Source organism: Diabrotica virgifera, chromosome 1 (genome assembly GCF_917563875.1).
Source record: "Diabrotica virgifera virgifera chromosome 1, PGI_DIABVI_V3a".
Lineage (NCBI taxonomy): Eukaryota > Metazoa > Arthropoda > Insecta > Coleoptera > Chrysomelidae > Diabrotica > Diabrotica virgifera.
In genome coordinates, this window is record NC_065443.1 from 102,270,232 (window position 1) to 102,297,783 (window position 27,552).

The 27,552-nt window shown below is 34.0% G+C and overlaps 1 protein-coding gene across 5 annotated transcripts in view; it reads left to right on the forward strand.

Moving 5' to 3' along the window:
* Positions 1-27,552, forward strand: part of LOC114333203 (protein 4.1 homolog) — a 138,960-nt gene that overhangs the window by 38,367 nt on the left and 73,041 nt on the right. For 3 of the 5 annotated variants that reach the window (XM_050657862.1, XM_028283054.2, XM_050657870.1), the window contains exons 2-3: positions 18,770-18,920; positions 20,933-21,080. In XM_050657862.1, coding sequence (XP_050513819.1) covers positions 18,783-18,920; positions 20,933-21,080 — 286 coding nt within the window. In that variant the 5' untranslated portion in view covers positions 18,770-18,782. Of the gene's footprint in view, positions 1-6,609; positions 6,628-18,769; positions 18,921-20,932; positions 21,081-27,552 lie in introns of those variants that run through there. The other 2 variants (XM_050657878.1, XM_050657883.1) reach the window with 2 other exon arrangements.

Consider the following 27,552-nt stretch of genomic DNA (forward strand, 5'->3'; position numbering starts at 1 on the left):
TTATATGTGTTTCATTGACTTTGAGAAGGCCTTTGATCGGGTAAAACATACGGAAATGATTGCTATTCTTCAGAAAGTGGGTATTGATGATAAAGACCTACGCATTATCAAAAATCTTTACTGGCATCAACGTGCAAACATCAGGATTGGCTGGGACACGTCTGAAGAACTTCAAATACGAAGAGGAGTAAGGCAGGGCTGCATTTTGTCCCCACTAATATTTAACATCTATTCTGAGTTTGTTTTCAATAAAGCAGTGGATAATGCTCAATGTGGTATCAAAATGAATGGCGTCAATATTAATAATTTGAGATATGCGAATGACACGGTGTTAATTGCGAGCAATTATGAAGAACTTCAACATCTGATTAATAGGATTACCACAACGTGTGATGAATATGGACTCAAGCTAAACACCGCAAAGACCAAGGTGATGGTTGTCAGTAAGACGCCAATACAACCGGAAGTATTAACAGCTTATGGTGAACAATTAGAGAGAACTAACAGTATCACCTACCTTGGTTGTAATCTTAATGAGAACTGGGACATGAGCAAAGAAATTGTAATACGTATAGAGAAGGCCAGAGCTGCATTCTTTAAGATAAAGAAACTTTTATGTGGAAACAACATTACTTTGAATCTTAAAATTAGATTAGTGAGATGTTATGTGTTCTCTACTCTTTTCTCAAGAAATTGGAAGCCTTTGACATTTGGGTATACCGAAGAATCCTACGAATAAGTTGGGTGGATAGAGTTCGTAACGAAGTTGTTTTGCACCGGATGGAAAAAGTCACAGAAGTCGTCAGAACAGTTAAAAATCGAAAACTTGAATATTTTGGCCATGTTATGCGACACCCAGAGAGGTATAATATACTCCATTTAATAATTCAAGGCAAGGTGGACGGAAGAAGAGGGCCAGGTCGAAGAAGAACGTCATGGCTTAAAAACCTGAGAGAATGGTATAACAGATCCTCTGAATCCCTTTTCCGAGCTGCCGTTAACAAAATTGCTATAGCCAATTTGATAGCCAACGTTCGATAATCGATCACGGCACATGAAGAAGAAGAAGAATTAAAAATTATTACTTTTAATTACCTTACTAATTAATAGGTGTTGCCCAATAATAAAAGTACAACACTCTTTTTTACACTGCACGTGGACTTTACACACAGTTGACTAATGACTGAAGAGGTATATGCAGTATCAATTCAAAATCTCCACTACAATCAGAGTTATAGGAAGTTATTTAGAGACCCGGTCTCATACACCGTGTGCGAGTAACGGAGGGGAAAAGCCACAAAAGTACCCAGGTAGATAGCTGAACACTTGCTGTTCAGCGATTTGGAGCTAGGTTGAGTACCTGAATCAAAATTGTGAGATCCAGTGTCATATAGGCTTGGGATAGGCAGCATTTGGCAAGATGCGACATATTCTAAAAGGAACGCTACCGATTTGCTTGAAGAAAAAAAGTTTACAGCCAATGCATATTGCCGGTAATAACGTATGGTTACGAAACCATAACTTTGACTAAACATTCTGCAAATAAATTAAGAATAACCTAAAGAAACATGGAAAGAGCAATGTTGGGAATAACAAGAAGAGATATGGTACCAAATACGATAGTGAGAGAGAGAGGATTAAAGTGACAGATGTCTTAGAAAAAATTGCACAAGCCAAATGGAGATGGGCTGTGCATGTAGCACGTTTAACCCCTTCGGTACGGTGATGCACCCGTGTGCATCATGTTTGACTGTCGGCTCAGTACGGTGATGCACACGGGTGCATCATGAGTTTTCGTTCGCCATAATAAGGCGGTGACACCATCTTCATCATATTTCAGGTATTTTTGTTCCGTCCGAATTACTTTATTCAAATCTAAAAGTGGGGAAACCACGCCCAAAAGTGGGTGATGTCCAGAAGGAGATTAAATTTAGTTAATTTGATTGGTGATAAGGTTGTTTGGATGTTTGACTGATGGGATTGTGTGGGAGGTGAAGGTACTGTGCTGCTGTTTACAACTTACCTTACTATCCCTTGCAAGATAATTCGGATGGAATTTCCCAGATTAGGAGACTGGGACGATATCAAGCACAAAATAATCTGGGGAATTCCATCCGAATTATCTTGTTTATCTTTTTTACTAATTTTTGTTTAAAATGGTATTTTATGGATAAAATTTAATTTAACTCACATACTATGTAGAATAATAAATTTAATAAAAATAGTTTTATTTCTAAAATTAGTGTTATTATTACATTAACTTTAATTAGTTGTAGTGTGATACTGTATTTTAACCGACCGCGCGAAGCCGCTAGGTAAACGGTCGAATCCGTATATAGGAGCCGACTTGCCGAATGACGGTCCGGCACGAAGGGGTTAAATGATAATAGGTGGACCAAAATACTCATAGAATGGAGACCTAGAGAATATAAAAAACAGCGAGGTAGACCATCAAAAAATGGATGGATGACTTGAGAAAAACTGGGAAATTGGATGCAGAATGCACAAGATAGAGAACAGTGGAAGAATATGGAGGAGACCTATATCCAACAGTGGATGCAAGAGGTTGAGGAATGATGATGATGATGAAGAGTACCGAAGACAATAGAAGAAAACGTGCTGAGTAAAATTTGCTGAGTGAAACTAGCTGAGTAAAATTTGCTGAGCTAGAAGACCGCCCAAACCAGATCCTGTGAGAAATGTTAGGCTATGATGTGTTCCACAGATGGAAGCTAAACAACATATTTAGCGAGCATTTAAAGAAGTCTAGATAATATTATAGCTCTATCAGAAGAAACCCCAATGCAGATCTCAAGGTATCACGCATAAACTAAAAGATATTTCATTACAAACAACCTCCAAAAAAGTATAAAAAACCAAAACATTTTGACGATTTGATGCTACCATTGCTTGGTGGCGGAGTGGAGGGGTTCCTGATTTACATGGATGAATCACCATAAATTATATACTTGAATGCCAATTCAGGCATGTTGAAGTCTGGTTCATTTCTATTGCTTGCTTGCTTGCCGAATTTTTTGCACCTGTCTTCGATATTCATATTTTCAAAACACTTTACACTGCCTTATTAAAGGTTTTTTTGAAAGTATAGTGTATTAAGAACATTGACTGCGTTGGATATGTAGGTAGTATGTAATATTGTAATTTACACTTTTAAGTCATTTAGAATTCATCCAGTGTAAATAAATAACATGCCTGTTATTTTGCTGCTAACAACACTGATTTGCCATCGCATTTTCAACAATGGATGTACGATGTACGCCTACATCCTCAATTGTTTGTTTTATATATTTCGATGTTACGTTACAATCGTAATTGAAAATTGAAATAGCAGTCAAATCGTCAGTTAAAACATTTGGAAAGAAAATGCCTTTTACCTGATACAAAAATATCTTGTGTACTACCTATTACATTAAGTAACAAATTGCCACAATTATTCTTGATTTATACAATTCACCATGTGAATGTGATGATGTGACCTTTAACATTTGTTAAGAAGAATGTCGAATTAGTCACGTTCACTTTTAGGTTTTATTTTATTTTTGGAGTTGATGTCCATTATTATCTAAACGTGTTTGATGATCGCGGCATTATGTACATAACGCGGATATCATTCAGTACATAATATACGTTCGCTTCCGATTCCAATTTTAATTATTTTGTATAATTTTATTGTATAATTCATAAAAATTAAAAATTGTATAATCTTTGCCATTTTAATCAATCCATTTGTCCTGATTTTAACCCTACAGGGTGATTCATTAAGAATGTCCCATCTCGTTGTAGATTCTAGACCTCAAACTATTTAAACCCAAAAACTTCAATAAATTGTGGCCCCTTACTGATTTACAGGGTGTTTTATTTAAAAATTTAAGAAATATTTGTTCCCAGTACTTTAAAACTGTTTGACATATCCTTATCATACTTGGCGCAAAGTGTAGGTACTGTACCCTACTAAATTTTGTTAAATAGACGTTTATGGCTACTACCAGAGGCGCATGACAGGGGAAAGAGAATGGTTGGGCCTTCCCAAAGTCTGCGCCACTGACAAAATTGCTATTTTAGCAAAATTTTTAGATTCTCCAATACTTTCTATGCAAATAATATACTGTTTATTCGTAACGATAAAATCATTAGTTTTCGAGATATTTGAAGTTAAAAATGAAGGGGCACAATTAATACATTAATCGAAATAACTGTGCCGTTTCATTTTTAACTTCACATATCTCGAAAACTAACGACTTTATCGTTACGAATGAAGAGAATATTGTTTATATAGAAAGTATTAAACAGTCGAAAAATTGCGCTAAATTAGCAATTCTGCCAGGGGCGTAGAATTTAAGAGAGGTCAACCAATCACTGCCCCCTAATTTTGTAGGGTATCCAGTACCTACACTTTCTGCCCAATATGTCAAGGATATTTAAAACGGTTTTAAAGTACTAAGTACAAATAGTTTTTAAATTTTTAAATAAAACACCCTGTAATTGTGATTTTAAAAACTCTGAGAACTAACAAAAATTTCGATATATTTTCGAACCATTAAACTTAGTTTTTTGTGCTCTTTTCAAATATGCAAATGTATTTTGAAAATATCTATGTACAATGTTGTTTCAAGATCACAATGAATTTATATTTTTTGTTAATCCGGACCTCGATTTTTCTTGTGATTAGTAATTGGGTGGTTTGGGTTCTAAGTGAGACATATGTGTACCAAATATCAAAACAATATACAAGGTGGTTCTAAAGTTATGGATACAGAAAGAAATTGGGAAAATCGAGAAAGCACCCTGTAACTCGATTATAAAACTCGGTGGGACAATAAATGTAGTAACTATATCTAGAACCACCTCAGTAACCTCTATTCGCCATTCAAGTATTTCCGTTCCCCAATGAAACACCCTGTATGTATATATTAGTTTACCTTACCGTTACCAATATAAAATTTCGTTTGTACCTTGTTAATTCTGTTATGTCGTGTGACCAACTCCAATTCAGTTGAATCCGGGACAAGACTGAAAAACAATACCTGAAATCCGGGACTTTTCAATGAAAATAGGGCCATTTTTTTTTTCAGAAGAAGATAATTAAAATATAATCATCAACATCATCATCATCAATGGCGTTACATTTTTTCGTGAGTCTTTGCCGCGTTTACTATTACCTTCCATGTTTGTCGGTCCTGTGCCACTAATTCTCATTGTCTCATTCCCATTTTCTCCAGATCTTCTTTGACTGCATATTTCCACATTTTTCTAGGCCGTCCTAGAGGCCTTCTTCCATCTGGCCTTCTCCAGAACAGATTGATTATAAGGCGATTGTCGTTACTGCGTATCACATGCCCTGCCCATCTGAGTCTATTGGCCTTTATATATCTGATCAGATTTTCCTTTCCGAATAGAGACTCTAACTCATTATTGTATCTGCGCCTCCATTCATCGTTTGTCACGTTGTCTCTGCAATGACCATATATCATTCGAAGTATTTTACGTTCCCACACCAGCAATTTTTGTATCTCGTGAAAGAACTTTTGACTTCATTAGATGTTGCATTGCAAAGAAAGATCTGTTTCCTGCCATTATTCTTGTTTCAACTTCTCGCTCTGTTTTGTTGTTATTTGTGATTTTTGCTCCTAGATATTTAAATTCTTTAACCACTTCGAAGTTTTGATAGTTCATAGTAATATTTTGCCTTAATCGCCGTCGTTCTTGTTTTGAGACGACCATGTAGAACTTATAGAACTATATACCACGAAATAAAATGGATGTGGTACTAGTATTACACTCTAGAAATTGTCGACTTTTTTTCGTCCCACCAATTCAATTTGATCTGAGTAACGTACTTGTTCAAAATTTCAAAATACAATTTTACCAAAACGTTGAAAATTCGGATGGCCCGGGAGTCTTGTCCGGGACGCCGGGACACGACTTCGTAATTCGGGCCATGTCCCGGATTTTTCGGGCTAGTTGGTCACACTAGTATGAGTAATAAACGACATTTAAAAGACATTATTTTTAAGCTGTTCATAATTGTGGTAACTCCATATCTATGGTTTGGATCATTATCACTGCCGTCTATGATGTTTATTTTTAATGTCTTTATTTATTTTGTACATATTTTTAAGTTGCTAATAATTTTAGTATTAACTCCATATCTATGGGTTTGATCATTATCACTGACGTCCACAATGTTTATTTTAAAGTCGTCTTTTCTTTTGTATTTTTAAGTTGTTGATAATTTTGGTAGCTCCATATCTATGGTTTGGATCATTATCACTACCGTCTATGATGTTTATTTTTAATGTCTTTATTTCTTTTTTTATTTTTAAGTTGTTGATAATTTTGGTAACTCCATATCTACGGTCTGTATTGTTATCACTGACGTTCATAATGTTTATTTTTAAATGTCTTCATTTCTTTTGTCAAATTATGTGTTTTTCCCATAGCCACCTTTACTTAACAAGCCATGAAGTTGAAATTTGGCAACATCTATTGGTAGACCGATTAATTCTGACAGTTCTCATTTGTTTTTAAATAATTTTCACTTTATTTACAGAGAAACTGAAATATTTTACAATATTTCGTGCTCCAAATTATAAAGAACATTTAAAGGTATGTTATTAAGATGATTTTAGTTCAATATAATATATTTTTATATAAACTTGCGTGCATATAGAAATCCGTCCACTTAAAAATTTTGTCATTTTTTCCTAAATCTGTTGGCAGATTTAAGTGATTTTTTTATATGTTATAGCCTAATTCTTTTACAATACCGCTGTAATAATATTGTTGCTAACCAGTTAAATTTTTATGGTGTACCGGGCATTTATAAAATACTGAAATTAAAACCCAACTATAGACTCCGGTTTTCTTAACATTCTGTTTTTTTGATTAATTCGCTTATGTTTAACAACTAGATTTGTTCTTTATCAATTCAGGGTGTTTCTAAATAAGTGCGACAAACTTTAAGTGGAAAGGAACAAAATGTAAAATTTTGACGCCTGTGTTTTAAATTTAATCACTTTTTTCGAATCCTGAGAAAACTAATAAGTATTTTTGAAAAATTTAAACGCAGAATGGAAGATTACTTTATTGCCGAGGGCAGAAAGTCCCTTAGAATGAATAAAATGTTTTTTTAATGACATATTTGAAACTAAAAATCACATTAAATTTTCTTAATTTTTCACCCCTGTAACTTATTAAAATAAACATAGAAGTTTTCAGGGACTTTCGGCCCTCGGTCCTAACGTAATTTTTCATTCTGCGTTTAAATTTTTCAAAAATACTTATTAGTTTTCTTAGGATTCGAAAAAAATGAATCCCGTTTATATTCTTGTTATTGCTTTTTTTGTATAATAAACGTTACTTACAAGGAATTACTTTTAATATTATTTTGTACAAACTTCTAATTAATAATATTTTCTTATTCGACTCAAAAAATACTATAAATTTTACCAGAATTTATACTTTAAAATCGTAGTTTCGAAAGCGGTAGTCCGAAAGTCGGACTACGGACGTCATCAATTGCGACGTTGCCTTTTTCTCTTCATGGCTTGTAAAGTAAAGGTGGCTATGGTTTTTCCTGTCGTGACTCTTATTTGTGATACTTACTTTCCGTATCCTCTTCGCTCTTCAGTTCTAGTCAAATTGTGAACATACAGTGCTTTACGACATCCAGGGCTCTTTCATTGGCTTGCTTTAGGTTTTGTTGGATACAGGTCTGTTGTAGTTGTTCCCACATTAGCAGATAATCATTGGTTTGCAGAACGCCATAGTCACACGTATCATCTTCAGCGTAGCTGCACTTTTTCAAATTGTACTTGTCTTTATATGGAGAAACATAAGTTTAATCCGACAGGTAGTTCCTCCTTATGCTCGAGTACAGGTTGCGCATCGATCCGGGCTCCAGAGTTCTCTTATGCGCGCACCACACTATTGGCGAAGTACTTCGCCAAAGTTGACCGAAGTCCGAAGTGCCTCTCTACACACTCTAGCCCAGTCGGGATACCATTTGACCTTGCATTAGGAGCTGCCCCAAATTTTATTCTTCTAATCTTTAGGTGGGGTCAATAATAGTATAAATTTAAAATCTCGACTGAATTTGACCGTTGCGTTCGCCGCCATCTTCATTTTAAACGAGAACCGTTTTTGCTCAATACCTCCGCCATTTTCAACTTTTCGACAAAAAATATACAAACTGAAATTGTTGAAAATACAATTTTCTATAATTTCGTTTATTATAACTTTTTCGTGCGGTCCATATTTTCCGAGTTATGGGGAAAAAATAGTGACAGTTAAAGCATAATTATTGATGTATTGAATTATCTCGTTTATTATTACTTTTACAACAAATTTTAATCTATACAAAAATGAAGAGAATTAAATTTTGTACAATTTTGATCTCGTTCATTTTTTTGATAAAATCAATATTTAAGGTAGTACGTATGCGGTAAAGGCGCGAGCGTAAGACCCGATTGATTTTAAAGGAATTGTTTTTGTTCAATATCTTCCCCATTTTCAACTTTTCGACAAAAAGTGTAAGGACTGAAATTGTTGCAGTTATGATTTACTACAATTTTTCGAGAGAACCAGTGGCGCGTCTAAGAGGGGGGGAATGGGAAAATTCCCCCCAACGGGGTCCAAAATTAAAAAAAATGTTGAAATATTAAAATATGTTAGCTGACATGAAACTTAATTATCGACAGACAAATTCAACCAATAAAACCCGCTAGTTAATAAAATTAAGTGAACTTAATGCATATAAGTTATTATTTGTCTTTTATGTACTTAGTTATGAGTAGTAAAGGTAATTAGTTAAGTTAATTAATTAGTAAAGTTAATTAGTTTGGTTGGTGTTTCATTGGAAGTTTCAAAAATTGTATAAAATATAATTCTATTTATTTTTGTTTATGTACAATTATGTCGTAAAGTTAATAATAAATGAGACAATTCAATAATTATGCTTCCCCTCCGCTTCCACTATTTTCCTCCTTAACTCGGAGAATATTGACCGCATAAAAAAATTGTGGAAAAGAAATTGTAGGAAATTGCGTTTCCAACAAATTTAGTTCCTACCGTTTTTGTCGAAAAGTTGAAAATGGCGGAGATATTAAGCAACAACGGTTCTCCTTTAAAATCAATATGGCGGCTAATGCAACCGCGGAATTCAGTCGAGATTTTAAATTTACACTACTATTGATCTCCCCTAAAGGATAGAATTATAAAATTTGGGGCAACTCGAAAAAAGGGTTCAATTCAGTAATTATGCTCCCCTCACCACTTTTTACTACAGTAGAACCCCGCAAATCGCTTAACGATTAACTTTTAAACTTATTAATTACTAGGTAGACTATGCATTTGCAATTTACTTAAATTTTGCAATTGATTACTTCTGTTTAACTTCATTATTATTATTATTGTAAATATATTGACGATTTATGTAATTTTAGTAAATTTGATTGTTATTGTTTTGTTTTCTTGACTTTTTATAAGCTTGTCGATAAAATTGTACAATTTTTCATGACAATAAAGCATATTTCTATTCTATTCTATTCTAAATCCGAACTAATTGGGGGACAGCCTGTTCGGATTCCGAAAAGTTCGGATTATCCGAAAGTTAGCCTTAACTAGTAGTTCAAAGCTTTCATTGTGATTTTGAGTAGCCAAACGTTCTCGCAAGAGTGTGGACAATATGTTTGGACTCAAGTTGACTACGAGAGAACCAAAGTAAGTTTGTGTTTAACCTTTATAAACACTTTATAAACCTATATATTAAAGTATAATATTTATTTTTAAGAAATTTTAAATGTCAAAGTCCTAGTAATCCTACACTGTCTAATTTTCTGGCTTTACTCTGTATAATAAACATGTTTTTAAGTTTTTGTCTTGAATTTTTAAATTTTTTTCACTTTCCGTTGGTTCGGATTTTCCGAAAGTTCGGATTCGCGGGGTTCGGATTTACGGGGTTCTACTGTATTTTCCCACTTAACTCGGAAAATATCAACCGCATGAAAAACATTGTTAAAAAGAAATTGTAGGAAATCATATTTGGAACAATTCAAGTTGATAATGGCGTAGATATTGAACAAAAACAATTGCTATAAAATCAATCAGGGCTTACGCTCGCGCCATTATCGCATACATACTACCTTAAATATTAACTTTAGCAAAAAAATGAAAGAAACTAAAATTGTAGAGAATTCAATTCTCTCTATTTTTGTATAGGAAAATTTTTGTCGTAAAACTAACAATAAACGAGATAATTCAATAATTATGCTCTATTTATATATAACGGTCATTATTTTCCGCTATAACTCGGAAAATATCGATGGCATGAAAAAATTGTAAAAATAGAAATGATAGAAAATTACATTTTCAACAATTTTGGTTGTTATACTTTTTGTCCAAAAATTGAAAATGGCGGAGATATTGAGCAAAAACGGTTCTCGTTTAAAATCAAGATGGCGGCTAACGCAATGGCGGAATTCAGTCGAGATTTTAAATTTACACTACTATTGACCCCCCTAAAGATTAAAAAAATAAAATTTGGGGCAGCTCCTAATGCAAGGTTAGGCCTGTTATTCGTCTAACCCGACTGGACTACTCGTTCTACTTCGCGAGCAACACATTCAAGCGGTGCGATACCGACAAAGATCCCTTTGACTCGGACGCGCGAGACTGACAGAGAAAGGAAGTAGAACGAAGCGAGGCAAAGTTGCACAAGGTAGCCGTCTACACTCTCGTACTTCTTGAACCTCGATCGACTTCGGCGAAAGTGTAGACGGCTTTTTACGTTTGCTTAGTGAGGTCTCAAGTTGTTTTGTGGGACGAAGGAAGCTGCACCGTGACATCAGTCGGCCGGGTTGATCAGTGAGATCATGCTGGGAGTAACGGTGAGTTTGACTTGTCTTTCTTTGCCTCTGCTACTACAACTCTTCTGATCTTAGGTGTAACTATTCCTGTGATGGAGTAGATTTAAGGGACTAAATTAGGGCTATAGCTGTAGCACCCTATGATGATTTGACCCGTATTATTTAGAGTAGTGTCCACCTGCGTGTGGCGTGTGTTGAGAATCTCTAGACTGGACCAGTGTACTCAGCTGCTGAGAATCTTAGTGTAAGCGCTGAAGTGCGAAGAACATGCAAATAAGCACGCAAGTTGTGCCTGTTGTTTCCTCGGGATATTGTTTCTGAATATGACTTCCATCTTTGTGTTCTGACATTGGTGTTGTATGTGAGAGCTCTTTCTAGGGTAATGCCTAAGTATTTTGGGGTTGGCTCTCTAACCCGACCACTCAATTTAAGCTTTGTGATAGTTTTTTTATTATTTAAATGTTAATTTCATATAGTTCTTCCGAATATAGTTAATAATTAATTATAATCACATATAGCTCTTATAAATTATTCACGAATTACTTTTTATAATAGGTCTCTTTTTTTACTCACAGAAACTAGTATCGCAAAATTAAACCGTTTGTCCATAGAAATCACAATAAGTTAAACAAGGATAAACAATACGGCATATCTTTGATACCTTGTTTACTATGAATTTGGACGTTCATAATTTTCAGTGACAGTGACATTAGCGCATTTTTGTTGTGTTTGTTTGAATTTATAACTTATATTTTGTTTATTTTATAAAGTTATATTTTGTTAAATGTATTAGAACACAGTTAAATATGAATTTAAGATATAACTTTATAAAATACGTTCACCGATAATAGCTATGTCCTATTTATTACATTGATAGTATTTATCTATCAATAATATGACACATCTACGTACGTTTCATTTAATATTTTGATTTAACTTGTTTGAAAATGAACCATGACGTTTGGGCAAAAATAAAATGGAACAACTATATCTATGTTTTGGACAGGTTTAGCTTCAGATGTTTCAGTAAAGTTTCAGTTTGTTTAGTGATCTTCAATAGCCAAATTTTGGAGCAAATCGGTGCAGGCTCTTTTATGTTCATTGACTGGACTATTAGTACTATTTCTCCTTTTCTTCACTTAAGTGTTTTTTCTCTTATTTCCGTATGTATGGCGGTATATGTATTTTTGTTTCTTTTTTTTTTGTGGATTCTTCTTTTTTTGATGATTTTATTGATTCTATTAGTGGTCTATTCCTTTGTAGTTACTGTTTGTTCTTTTTAAAAGTTAATTTACATGTTATTTCTAGATATTTAATAGCTCACGTTAAATTTTTTAAAACTTCTTCTCTAGTTTTGTCTTGTGGAAAATTTCCAGTCATTAAATCCAATGCTCTTGTTATACTAATCGAGATAGGAAACACGCTAAATTGTTGTATGTTAGCTTTTTCAATTGAAATATTTGAACTAATTCAGACGTAAATATTCTTAGAGATGATATAATGTACAACATCGAACTTATCTGCAAGTCCGTTTTGTAAAATATTATCCAAATGAGATGATTTATGATTTATACTGCAGATAAAATTAGTGTAAATATCAAAATGAATAAGTTATTGTTTGTTAAATTATAAATAAATTATTGTTTTCAAATATTTAAACCATCGTTAAATTGTAAATCTTTACTCATCAGTTAAGGAGATATAACATTGCTAAAATCAAACGAAGAATAGTTCAAGTAAACAAGTGATATTTTGTTACTAAAAAATAACAATATCCAAAACCAGCATACTTCCAGTTTCCAGTGCTCACATATGGATTGGAAACATGGACCATCTCCAAGACAGACGAAAACATCTTTCTCATATTTAAACGAAGAGTTTCGTAGGGAGAGGAATTTAGATGGCATCTATGAAAACGGTATTTGTAGGAGGAAGTACAACTATATGATAATATCACAATCACAAACAGATATCTCGTGGTAAAGAAGTGATGTCTCCCATAAAAAATGAAGTCTTAGATGAATACGAAGTATATTGGACGAAGGGAAAGAAATTGGAAAATGCTGGCTTGAAATCAAACACTCAGATAGAATTTTGGACTAAAATAGTGAAATTTAAATTTACTTTTCCAATGCTACGTAATTATACTAATTATAGTTAGGATACCTAGGTACTACATTTGTACAACTTATCATCGCAGTTAAGACTATTATAGTAAAACGTTATCATTTATGATTTAGACTTAGAACAATGAATAAATGGGTGGGTATGTATTCGTTTAAACATTTGTAATTTATATTTGTTCTACATACGCTCTAACACTGTTTCTGCGATATAAAAATATTAAAAATTACTACTAAAAATCAATAAACGCCCTTATCTAGCATGACACGTCAATATATACTTTTGCTGTAATAAATTATAGTAATGATTACAACCAATCCCAAATAAATTATATAGAAATACGGACAAGAAACCTTAACGATGTTTACCGAAATATACCATTAAAATTGGTCGTGTTATTTTTATATTTTATATTTAGCCTTATTTTTTAGCACCAAAAAAATACCGAAGCTACGAAACGGTTTTCTTATGGAATGTTTAAATTAAATATTGTTTTATGTAGGAGAAAATCACAATTGATTGTAATTATAATTAAATATCATGTATCTTCTTCAAGTGTCATCTCCGCGACGGAGATCGGCAATCATCATAGCTATTCGGACATTAGAGGCGGCTGCTCTGAAAAATTCATTTGATATACATACATTCGTACCAGTCTCTCAGATTGTGCAGCCACGATATTCTACGTCTCCCTATGCTTCTTTTTCCTTGAATCTTTCCCTGCATAATCAAGTGGAGCTAGTTGTATCTCTCTCCACGTTTAATATGTCCGAGATACTCCAATTTTCTTGTTTTGATGGTATTTAATATTTCCATTTCTTTAATAATCTTTCTAAGAACCTCTTTTTTCTCAGAACTCGAATGATTCTAGTTTTTTCATTAATGCGACATTCTTGGCCCAAGCTTCCATACCATAAAACAAAGTCGAGAAAACATAGCATCTAGCCAACCTAAGCGCTCGTACATATGAGGGTGGTTTGCCAGCGGTTAACGCCGCAGTTAGCCAACGGTTGTACCGTACACATGACAGCCAGCGTTTGACTGGCGGTCCCATTTCTCCCCTAGTAACTAATAGTTCAGTGAAATAAGGAAAAAAATTATCCTGTTGGTGACACAACCCCATCCAGGCCGAAACCAAATTGTTTGAGTAGTATGTACATCTATAATAATAACTTATATGTTTCCTGCAGTCGATTTTGATGATATACATAGTTATAAACAAATGAAGATCAAAAAATTGTAAATTTTCGCTTTTTTCGTCTATTACCAAAAAGTTAATAGGTCTGGATCCCGCGTATGAAAAAAAAGTTGATTAATAGCAAGCTGAAAACTTGTTAATAGCTTAAGGGTGTCTAGTCGGATAAACTTTGATATATGGGAACACTGGAACAGGGGCAGTTTTAATTGTGGAACAGGTTAAAAATTTGGAACGGTCACACCACGAAAACGGCACATTTATTTTGTCCGACAGAACAGACCTAAACTCTCCGAACAGAGATTAAACTCTCATGCAAAAATCAGACTGCTATTTATCACCAAATGGGCGTTTTAATGAGTGGAACATGTAGAATATGTCAAATGACAGGAATTGTGACAGGTGATAAATAGCAGTCTGATTTTTGCATGAGAGTTTAATCTCTGTTCGGAGAGTTTAGGTCGGTTCTGTCGGACAAAATAAATGTGCCGTTTTCGTGGTGTGATCGTTCCAAATTTTTAACCTGCTCCACAATTAAAACTGCCCCGGTTCCAGTGTTCCCATATATCAAAGTTTATCCGACTAGACACCCTTAAGCTATTAACAAATTTGCAGCTTGCTATTAATCAACTTTTTTTTTCATACGCGGGATCCAGACCTATAAGCATTATAAACAAATCTGAGAGTAAGAAACTAATAAATCATATAAAAAACTACAACATGGAGTTCGCTGAATATGGCTTTCCTTATTGTTTGCTTTTAGAAAATTGCAAAATAAATCATAAATTTTGAGTTTTTATAAATATTCATAACTTATGTAAAAATTAACTTGAACCTTCTTATTACACGGAATGCTGAGATTTCTGGTGCTTAAATCATACGCTAAATTTCAAAGTAATTGGTCGAATAGTTTAAAAGTTATTTAATTTGTTTATCCCAAATTAATTTTTTTGCAACATTATAGTCAGAAAATGATAATGGCAAAAAATAATTCTAAATATTGCAAAATTATTTTGCAAGAGCATGTGAATTACAAAAAGGGGGGGGGGCTAACTTCGTCCCTAATTGTCCTAGGACAATTGTTTTTTTTTTCTAAATGTGTATAAAAATTCAGTCTTTCTAAATATGAAAAAATAATTTTTCTACGGGTAACGGTTAAAAAGTTATTCTAATTGTTTATAAGTAAGCAAAAAATCGACATGTTTTTACACTGTTTTTACACTGTTTAAAATTACTTTTTGTCATTTTTTTAAATTAAGTTAATAGTATAAATGTTCTTTCATAACTGTCCGAAGTATTACTGTAACCTTATAATTTTCTGACTTACAGTGTTGCAAAAAAAATGAATTTGGGATAAACAAATTAAATAACTTTTAAACTATTTGACCAATAGGGATGTTCACTAATTTTTAAATGTAGTTAAATTCAATAGATTACAAGGTATATAAAAACGTAACAATCATAAAACTGTTTAAAAATGTATATTTTTTAAGATAAACGAGTTCATAATGTTGATTTTCTTGGAGGCTAGAAAAACGGTACCCTGCAGCGAGGCTACGGTCTGTGACGTCAGCAGTCGTAACGTCTTTGATCGACGACTAGTTTTGTATACTTATTTACGAAGTGTATTTGAATGTGCGCAGTTTTTTACGTATTTGATTATTAAAAATGAAGCCAAATAAGTGGTGTTTTGTTTCTGGGTGTGTAAATACATCAAAAAACAGTTCTGACAAGATGTTTATGACCGTTCCAGCCAATTTAAAAGAGAAAAAGAAATGGTTTGTTGCAGCTAGAACTTAAAATAACTAACTTAAAGAACTAACTTAATAAAATAAACATTATAGAAGTTTTCCAGAGACTTTCGGCCCTTGGTAATAATGTAATTGTTCTTTCTGCATTTACATTTTTCAAAAATACTTATTAGTTTTCTCAGAATTCGAAAAAAATTAATGAATTAAAATAGCATTAGACCAAGATTTTGCACCTACCCCCTTAAGGAGTAAATGAAAAAGTTTCGGGACCTCAAATGTGTATTCCTTAAACTGGGATATTCCTAAAAACGGGATTCTAATAATACATACAGTAAAAGTAAACCTTGAAATAACTACATGTGGATGTAGGTATGACTTTATATTACATTAAAATCATTAATAATTTAGTGAAAAGATTGGTTGAAATGAAAATGTATAATACCCAAGTTCAAAAATATTTTTTACCTTGGATCTAGAGTTGAAAAGGACAGAGCAACATTTAACAACATGTATCAGAAATATTTTCACCCATTGCGACATAATATCTCTCTCACTAAAAATGCGGCTGCTAAAATGTTATTATTTCCGGTCTTGCTATATGGCGCAGAGGCCTGGACAATAATGGAAACATTAATGAAAAAGCTAGAGGCATTCGAGATGTGGGTGTACCCAAGTATCCTCAGAATATCCTGGCGACCCACACCAACGTACAGGTATTGCGTCGAATGGGAAAACAAAAAGAAATCTCTTTTACAGTTAAGAAACGAAATCTTAAATATTTTGGTCATCTCATGGGGCATGATAAATATCGTATACTCCAACTGATAACGCAAAGTAAAATAGAGAGCAAACACGGACCCGGAAGAAAAGACACTCGTGACTTAAAAACTTACGCCAATGATTTGGACAAAAATCGATCGAGTTATTCAGAAACGCCGCAATGAAATTAAAATTGCCATGATGATAGCCAACGTCCACAACGGACAAGGCACATGAAGAAGAATAAACATATTTTTAATACACCTAACCAAGGTAAGGTATAATAACCAGCCAATGTATGTATACAATATGCATGCATACAATGCATGCATACAACTTTCTCTATTTTTTTTTGTGGAGTATTAAGCATCTATTTTTTTAGCTTAAAGAAGACATGGAAAATTATATGGAATATACACTCAGTAAAGCTGTGGTAGATTTATTTTTTTACAAGATGCCAATAAATCATACACCATTGTTACATCTACACTACAGTCGGTAGTTGATACGAATCGGCTTTCTAAAAACCTTCTTCCATTTTATTTGTTTATTTTTGTACCACCCAAAACATGTCCTTACAAGCAGTCTATCCACTTTAAACTAAACAAATTCACTATAAAACTCCACTTTAACCCTGATAAAACAAGAAGAGAACAAAATAAAATGACCTGAAACGTCAAACAGGTAAACAATAACACTATGAGAATGGCGCGCTTGGGGTATGCAACTAGTGACGTCAGGCCAATAGAGAAGCGTTCTTGAAATTTAAAATAATGCTAGATTTCTAATAAAGATTTTTTATAGAAAGGCTTTTTCAATTTTGTTGAAATATTGGACAATTATTCCTAGGGTGTTTCTTAATCGTTTTACATGTTTGAAATGACTTTTTAATTTTTTGTGAACATCCCTATTGCTTTGAAATTTGAAACATAATTTAAGTACAAGAAGTCTCAGTATTCCGTGTAATAATAAGGTTCTAACTTAATTTTTACATAAATTATGAACATTTATAAAATCTCAAAATTTATGACTTATTGTGTAATTTTCTAAGCAACAAATAAGGATAGACATATTCAGCTAACGCCATATTGAAGTTTTTTATATGATTTATGAGTTTCTTATTCTAAAATTTATTTATAATGCTTCACTTTTTAGTAATAGACGAAAAAAGCGAAAATTTACCGTTTTTTATCTTTATTTGTTTATAACTATGTATATTATCAAAAGCGGCTGCAGGAAACATATAGGTTATTAATATAGATGTCCATACTACTCAAAAAATTTGGTTTCGGCCTGGAGGGGGATGTGTCACGAGAAAAATCTTATTTCTTTGGACTATAACAACCGCCGCGGTTTGACGACGTTGACCGGTTGCGTGTGTACGCATGTTGAGTGGTTGCATTTGTTCGGATAAACCGCGGCTTAACCGCCTGCATGTGTGCGAGCGCTAACTCTTAGCTCTAACTTCAAATCTCTGGTACAGATCACACTTCTCATTTTGTTAAAATTTGCTCTAGTCTTTTCTATTATAATTTTAATTTCCTGGAAGTAATCGTTTGTAATACACCGTTATTCTGTTCACCAGTCTCTGAAGATCTTCAATAGTTTCGGCGAAGATGACAGTGTCATCTGCATGCATATTCAAAGTTGTTAATGGGTACTCCATTTACCTTTATTCCAGCTGGTTCACCCTCAGCCTTCAGGATCTCCTCCGAGTAGATATTAAAAATAATTGGTAATGATACGCATCCCTGTCCCACTCACGTCTAATTTCAACAGCTGTTCGTTAACTCGTACTTTTTTTCGCTGCTTGTAGTATAGATTCGATATGATCCTGAGGCCATTGTAGTCTTTCTTCTTTGATTTCAGGACATTCATCAATTGATCATGTCGACTTTATCGAATGCTTTATTATAATCAATAAAACACGCATATAATATAATATGCGTGTTTTAAAGATAAATTATATCTTGATTGACGTCACATCATAATATATCACTTTTTACAACATCCTTAATTATCTGCGATACTAAATGATTTACTTTTTGTTACAGCTAAGGGGCGAAAATGCCTGAGGATAAGAAAATGGCAGTTGACAATGATACTCTTTCTTCCAAAAAGTCTTCCACTATTATCCGTAGTAGTGGAAGCACCACGGCGCAGGTTACTATGCTAGATGGTTCGATTTTGCCTATTGTTATAGACGTAAGTAGACTTTTCTTTCACTCTTATATTAAATACTCATTTTGTCCCGATTTTGTAGCACATGTTATCTTTTACTGTCACAACAACGCCTAATAGGTATATTTCTTGTATCAGCTCTGAAAATTAAAAATGAAATGTACCATGAAAAAGATCAGCAAGCTGAGCTTCAAGTCTTCGTAGGATGGATGGGTGTAATGAAAGTCTGACCCCAACGATACAGCGTTTTATTCACCCTACTAGGCTCCGGGAGTATAATTACGTCGATTATGTTACCTCTTACAATAAATTAGTGGTAATAATCTGTCCTGAAGCTACCTGTTGACTGTATGAATGAAGACTGAATACAGAGAATATTCGAAAGTAAAATCCTCAGGCGGATTATGGGCCTGATAAGAATGGACAACGGAGAAATAAGAAGAATGAACCATGATCTAAAAGACATAATGAAGGGAGAAGATATAGTTAGATTTATTAAACCGCAGAGACCTAGATGGCTGGGCCACATAAAGAGAAGGAAAAACGACCTACTGATTAAGAAAATCACCAGATGGAAACCAGAAACTGAAAGACCTAGGGGAAGACCCAGAGAGAGATGGGAGGACCAGATCATAAGAGATATATAAATTCTGAAAGTGAGAAACTAGAGGGGACTATGCATATATCGAAATGAGTGGAAGAAAATTGTAACGAAAACCAAGTCATACAACAATCTTTGACAACACACAAGTGGAATGCGGAGTAATTCGCCGCAATAAGCGAATCAGAGAGCTCTAATTAAGAGCGGCAAACATTCCATCCTGAATGAAAAGCCTTGATGATGATAATAATGTATTTACTTACCTATTTCTGTCCCGATTTTGTAATACCTTATCTTTAACTGTCACAACAACATCTAATAGGTGTATTTCTTGTATCAACTCATCCTCTATCAACATCGGGGATAGGTAATCGAACGGTATCACAAATTTTTGCAATCGGTAATAACTTATTGGGATTTAGTATTTAGTTTCATTTTTATGCTTGCTGAAGCAAACCATCTTTTGCTTGAAATCTGTTTTCGATAATATATTTCTTGTTGTAATTTATCTAATTTAACATTCTTGTTCTTCTTCATTGCCAAGCCATAAATGTGCTTCATACAGAATATCAAACAATTTCTCCTTACCTTCTTGCAAAGGAACAATAAGCTTGAAATCATTTCCCACATTCACTACATCGTATTTGGCCAAACGTCGATATGACAACGCTGTTTTCTTAGCTTGTCTGCACAAATCTGTTCTTAGCTTCACAAATACCACTTGATTAAGAAATAAAAATATGTAATAATAATAATAATTACGTATGGCATTTTTGCCGGGGAGATCCTTTCGGACAGGTTCCGGCGCCATTTACATCTTTAACCCTGTTTCAAGTAACTAGTGTCGATGTTACACTAGCCATGGGGACCGACGGCTTAACGTACTCTTCGAGGCACGGTGAACAGCTCGTATCATTTTTAGAAATGAAAAATGGATTGTCTGTGCCGGGGCTCGAACCCGGGCGCTCTGGCTTATGAGCCAGTTATCATGCCGCTGCACTACGGCTATTCACATAAAAAAATAAAAATATGTAGACTTTAACAAGGCACTTGTGTTAATATCGAGATTAGCCGGTTGGTGCCCGACTGAAGGCTGAATATTGTTCTATCTTCGAATATTAACCAGCTAAACCAACTAGACTAGTAAATCTCGATATTAACTGGGTAAAATTGAGATTAACCTGATTTCGGAAGTTAACCGAACAAATATACTAGTTACACAGCAATTTATTTTCGTACTTGCTGCCGAGTGTCTAGCGATAATCAAAAACAGATGTAAATTCGTGAAATACAGTATATTGATTTAGGTTTCTTCATTCGCGTTACTTACTTCCCATTGATCTCTTTTAAACTTCTTGAAGATGGCTAATCATATTATGTGGATAAAGTATTTTAATTCATTTTATTACTGAGAGAGACTTCTATTTTTTTTTAGAAAAGAGCCAAAGGAAAGGATCTTCTGGACAAAGTTTGTGAAGCGATAAATTTAATAGAAAAGGACTATTTTGGTCTAGTGTATGCGGATAGACACGATCCTCGTAATTGGTTGGACCTAGAAAAGAGAATAGGCAAGTTTATGAGAGGTAACCCCGTGTTTTGCTTTTGTTTTTATTTTTATTCCTTGCATGTGTTAAATAGCATTTGCTTGTAAACAATGCAAAAGGTGACTCATGCAGATAGTAACATTCACACCTTTTTGTTTATTTTGAGCACCTAATTGTTTCAATATCGTCTGTATGTGTTTTGAGGACAGTCACCTTTTTGTATTCATTACAAAGCAAATGTAATAATTGTTATTCCTAATTATTTTCAGCATGAAAAATATTTTGCCATCTGTGTTTTGTGTGTGTGACATTTCTGATTTGTTCTTTAATGTATATAGCTCATAACAGCTTGTGATGTGATAAGCTGTTAACAATAAATTATGTTTAAAGTTGTGTATGTAATGTGTTGTTATATGCATGTTTGGAAAGGTTTTTGAGATTAATACAGTGAAACTTGAAAGCTTAAATCAATATTACTACAAGAATTAAGGTAGTAGTAGGTACACTTTAGAAGACCAAACATAAGCATTTTTCCAAGATTTTTTTCTCAGAACTTTTATTAAAAATGAGCATAAAACTTTTTACATATTAATTTCTAACTCTTAGAGAATACAAAAAATATATCTTTTTTCGTTTATGCACGTACACTAATATTGTAGAGGGCGCCAAAGTCGAGGCCTCGAAAAAAAGTAGTTCCGATGGCGGACAGTTAATCTCAGGATTGGGATCTCTGAAACAAAAAAATCGTACGGCATTTGAAAAAGGAAGGTTTCTTACGTGACAATTTACCACCGTTAGTGAAAAATTCCTTAAAAAAAGATTTTACGGAAAGGACATCGCACACATCTTATGGAAAATATAATGTCACTCAAATTCAATAAAATTTATACCAATAGATTCGTTTTAAATTAACGATCAAATCTTATCATTGCGCCAACTCTCTATTTTCAAAAATAAGAGCAGAAATTGATATAAATAAATCTGAAATCAAATGGGTAGGTACATAAGTTAGAGAGAAAAAATATTTTAAAATACCCAGATTTTCGGTACTCCATAAATCAGCGGATTAGTTTCACTAATCCGCTTAGGCCCAGCGGGATTTAAGCTGTTATGAATAGCACTCAGAGCAATAATGATTGTAAACTAACATTTTATGGACTCAAAATGTGATTTCGATAAACTTTAATTGCAATTTGCGCCGTAATTAATCATAATTAAGAGTTGGCGCAATGATAAGAATTGATCGTTATATTAAAACGAATCTAATCGTATAAATTTTATTGAATTTGAGTGACATTATATTTTCCATAAGATGTGTGCGATGTCCTTTGAAAAAATTTTGTGAAAAAATGCCCGTTTTTCTTCAGTTTTTCATGGTTAAAAAATATTTATTATCTATTTTTTGGTCAAATCGTGGTAAATTGTCTCTGAATTTGATAATATTTATTGTCTCAAAAATATCTACTGTTCCCTTATTAGATCGGTTTTGGAATATGGTAGCAATATTTGGTCTCCGCATTATAACTGCTACAAAGATCTATTAGAGAGAGTACAGAGAAAGTTGTTAAGATTTATTGCTTTTAAATTGAGAATACCTGTAAATGAAATTGAATACATTATTTTACAATCTTTACTTAAATTGCCTACTCTTGAAGAAAGGCGAGTATTTCTAGATGTAGCATTTATATATAAATTAATACGAGGAAGCATTGATGCTAGTGGTCTTTTGGAAAAGGTTTACTTCCGTACTCCCTGTAGAGACACCAGATCCCAAGACTTATTTTATTTAGAATTTCATAATCGAATTTATACTGTAAATAAACCATTATAGAGAATGTGTAGAAATACAAACAAATTTAATAGTAATGATTTTTTTCATTTATCAGTAAGTACTATTAAGAATGAGATCGAAAATACCTTTTTATGTAATCACATTGTGCTTTAATAGTTTAGTTAAATTTAAGTTGATTTGTAAAAATTTAAGTTGATTTGTAAACATTTAAGTTGATTTGTAAAAATGGCAAGTCCGTAAATAAACATTACATTACATTGTCACGTAAGAATCCTTTCTTTTTCGAATGCAGTACGATTTTTTTGTTTCAGATATCTCAATCCTGAGATTAACTACTGTCCGCCATCATTTTTCGATGCCTCGACTTTTGTGCCCTCTACAATATTAGTGTACGTGCATAAATGAAAAAAGATATATTTTTTGTGCTCTCTAAGAGTTAGATATTAACACGTAAAAAGTTTTATGTTCATTTTTAATAAAGGTTCTGAGGAAAAAGTTCTTGAAAAAAATTATTACTTATGGTCTTTTAAAGTGTACTTGTACCTTAATATTAAAATTAAACTCTCCAGGCTTCCGGGTTGAACCTCGTCGATATTCTCTTGGCCGAGCTTTCGACGTCCTCTCTGACGTCATCTTTAGCGCTTCCGGGGTCTCAGTCTCCTGAGGCTTCAGACACTACACTGTTCACTGGATAACTAAATACTGTATTGAGTTGTTAATAATAATATAAACGTAAAGAAGACAAAACTTATGACTCGGAAAAACTAGATCTACCTTCAACCGGATGGAGGGTCTTCTTCAAGAGCCACAACCTTTCTCTTTGCGTAAAAGTAAGAATGCTGCGATGCTACGTCTTCTGTTCTTTTTTATGGTGTTGAATCGTGGACCTTGAACGAAGATTGTACAGAAAGTTGGAATCATTTGAGACGTGGCTGTATCGGAGAATACTTAAAATCCCGTGGACTGGCCGGGTCACAAATGAGGAAGTCCTGAGAAGAATGAAGAAGATCTTCCATCAAATCTCTAAAGTTACAATACTTCGGATACATTCTGCAAGGAAAAATATTTGGAAAGCGAGGTCCAGGAAGAAGCAAATCATCCCGGTTAAAGAACCTCAGAACTTGGTTCAACAAAACATCTGTGCAGTTTTTTCGCATTGCTCCATATACAATAAAGATTGCCGATGATCGCCAACATTCGTCATGGATAGACACTTCAAAAAGAAGTTGGTTGAATATGCGTTTATTTTGATTTTCTACTTTGTTATTTTGAGAATAATTTCCGAAGTGGTACTCTAAACGTCAAAATAAACTTATTTTAAAACTAAAGTTGTCGTTAATTACCATTAAAGATAGTATATACATACTGATTTATCGGTATAGCGATGTCGGTCAGATAGCCTAGCAGTCTGAGGAGTTCGATCGACAAATCTAGAGGATATGCGATCGAGGTTCGAACCTGGGCCGGTGAATAGAAACATAAAAAGGCTAACGTTCTTCTTCTTCTTCATGTAATAGGACTATGTCCTGTTTCTTCTGTTACAGTCTTTGCTGCGATCCGGAGCTCCAACTCTCGTACCATCGTTTTTTGGGTCTTCCTATGGGTCGCTTGGTTTTGGGCTTCTGTGTTTTCGCCCAATGCGCCATACGTTCAGGGTCCATCCGATCTACGTGGTCTCTCCACATGCGTCGTCGCGCTCTTGTCCATCTCACTACGTCTTGAACGCCTAACTCTCTCAATGTGTCTTCGTTTCGTATTCTATCTCTGAGTGTGATACCTCTTATGGATCTTAGGGTTTTATCACTGTTGTTCTCATTATTTATTTGGTCTTTGTTGTCTCGGCCCTTGTCTCAGCTGCGTATGTCAGTACGGGTCTAACACATGTCTTATAAATGCGGACTTTGCTTTCGGTGCTCATATATTTATTCCGCCAGATTATATCCCTCACGAAACCAGATATTCTCGCTGCTTTTGTTGCCTGCTGTTTTGATTCTTGCCACAGATGCCTGTCGCTAGATATTTCCACACCTAAGTATCTACAATCCATTACCTGTTCGATTATATGGTCGTCCACTACTAATTTACATCTAATTGGGTTCCTGGATATGACCATCGATTGGCTTTTCTCTTTGGATAATGTCAGGTTATACTTTTCGGTGGTTATTTTGAATTTTTGTAGTAGGCGTTGTAAGTTATCTTCGTTTTCGGCTATTAAGATTGCATCATCTGCGTAGCAAAGTATTCTCATGGTTCGGTTACCCATTTTGTATCCCTGATTCATTATGTTAACACTACCTATAACTTCATCCATTATTAAATTAAATAGGCATGTACTGAGGCTGTCCCCTTGTCTAATGCCTGCATTGATTTTGATTTCTTCCGTGAGCCCGTGTGTGGTTTTAATTCGTGTTTTGTTGGATCTATTGAGCTCTTTGATTATGTCTCTATACCTCTGACCTATGTTTTTCTTTTCAAGGATAGTGAGCACGTCCTTTAATCGTACTCTGTCGAATGCTTGTTTCAGATCTACAAAGCATGTGAACATGGGCTTGTCGAATTCTATTGATTTCTCAACTAATTGTCGCTTTATGAAAATAGCGTCTATTGTAGATATATGTTTGGGCGAAAACCCTGTTGTTCTTCCGATACACCGGCTTTCTTATATATTTTTTGGGATAGAATTTTTGTCAATAGTTTTGATGTAGAATTGAGTAGTGTAATTCCTCGGTAGTTCGTAGGATCTGTCTTTACGCCTTTCTTTTAGATGGGTATTGTTATACTCTCTCTCCATTCCTCTGGTACTGTCATGTTGTTTACAATTTTTTGGAATAATGTTGTTATTTCTTCTATTATTTTTATACCTCCGTATTTAATTTGGTACATTTGGTATATTATCCGGACCTGCTGATTTTCTATTTTTTGATCTTTTGATTGCTTCGTTTACTTCGTCTTGGGTGATGTTGTCATTCTCTGTTTCTTCTTGGTGAAGGAACGTTGTAGTCTAAAATTCTAAGGAATCTACGGCTTGGTCTGGAATAAGCGGGTATCGCAAGGGATGATGGCTTGTGGCTCGGTGATACTCCTCCATAGATCCCTAGCGCAAGGGCGTTGACGCCTAAAAACTGTGTATATATACTCACGGACAAAAATATTGCATCTGCATGTGGAATGAAATTTTTTGTGCAGTTATCCTTAGCCCCCCTGTATCATAAGAATAGGATTTCTTTTCCGAATGCGATGTTAAGTGTCTTGTAAATGCTATAATCGGATTTAAATCTGATCTGGGCTTTATGCTGGCCAGTATAATTTTTAAATTGAATTTCATAAACGTATGTCTTCACTATGCTAGCGACATGAAGACGTACATTAACACCAATGTGTCATCTCCAATATGGCTTTCAAATGGCAAAACATGATCTTCAATGTACATATCAGTTGGCGTTCGCCTAACCACCTCCACGTGTTGGGTATGCCCTTTCAAAGCAATACCGCTCCGTAGCACTATGCCGCCATCACTAAAACTAACACTCTGTATGAGGTTACAACTGACATACTGTTCGCCAACTCTTCTGTAGACGAAGTTTTGTAAATCTTGCTTCCATTATGATGAACGCTATGCCAGGTGTAACCTTATACAGAGTGTTAATTTTGGTGGTGGCGGAATAGTGCTATGGAGTGCTATTTCTTGGAAAGGAGACACCGAACTTGTGGAGGTGATTGGGTGAATGACAGTTGACATGTACATTAAAAACATTTTAGAAGATCATGTTTTGCCATTTGCCAGCGATATTGGATAACAAATTCGTGTTAATGCACCATGACACAGGTCTTCATCTGGGTAGACTAGTGAATACTTACCTTGATGAGATTCAATCTAATAATTATATTGGCCACCATATAGCCCATATCAAATTTAAATCTGTTTATACCATTTATATTATGATACTTCAAAAGATCACATTCGGAAAAGAAATTCTATTCCTATGACACTGGGGGAAGCACAAAAAGTTTTATTTCACACGTTTTATTTCAAAATATGCAATATTTGTGTCCGTGAGTGTATATACCGATTTATCTATATGTTCACTTTTCACAGTTCTACTTAATATTCAATTTTTCTTCTTCTTCTTACTTTATAAATCGGCTCATGCCTGTTTTACTAGACACGCGCCAAATCGTAACTTTTAATGACAAACATTTTCAGATTAACATGTACACCGGCCAATTCGTAACTTTTCTACTACCTGAACCTGCCAACTCGAAACCGTCTACAGGTGAATTCGAAACCATGGATTAAATCTAATACCTCAGGTAGTTAGGTTAAAACGTAAGAAATAAATTTGAACAGTAGCGGACTAAGTCAACACGGGGCCTATCGCAAATGTATACCTTTCATTAATGTTTATTGATAAGCAAAGCTCCAAGTCTATTTTACTTCAACTCATTTTAAAGCTATTTCAATAAACTAATCGGTTCTTTTTTCAGTTTTTTTGGTAAAATGTCGTAACTTATAGACGAAAATTCTTAAAATCGGCTATTTTCATTTAAATTGTCAATAAATAAATAAATTGACAAAAAATTGGTCAGATTTACATAAATTTTGTTATTCTATCCATTATCCATATAGAAATTAAAACAATAATTGTTACAAATATAGTAGTTACACTGAGTGTCATAAAAACCGTGCATTGTTACTCATTTCTTTAGGCTATTTCACGT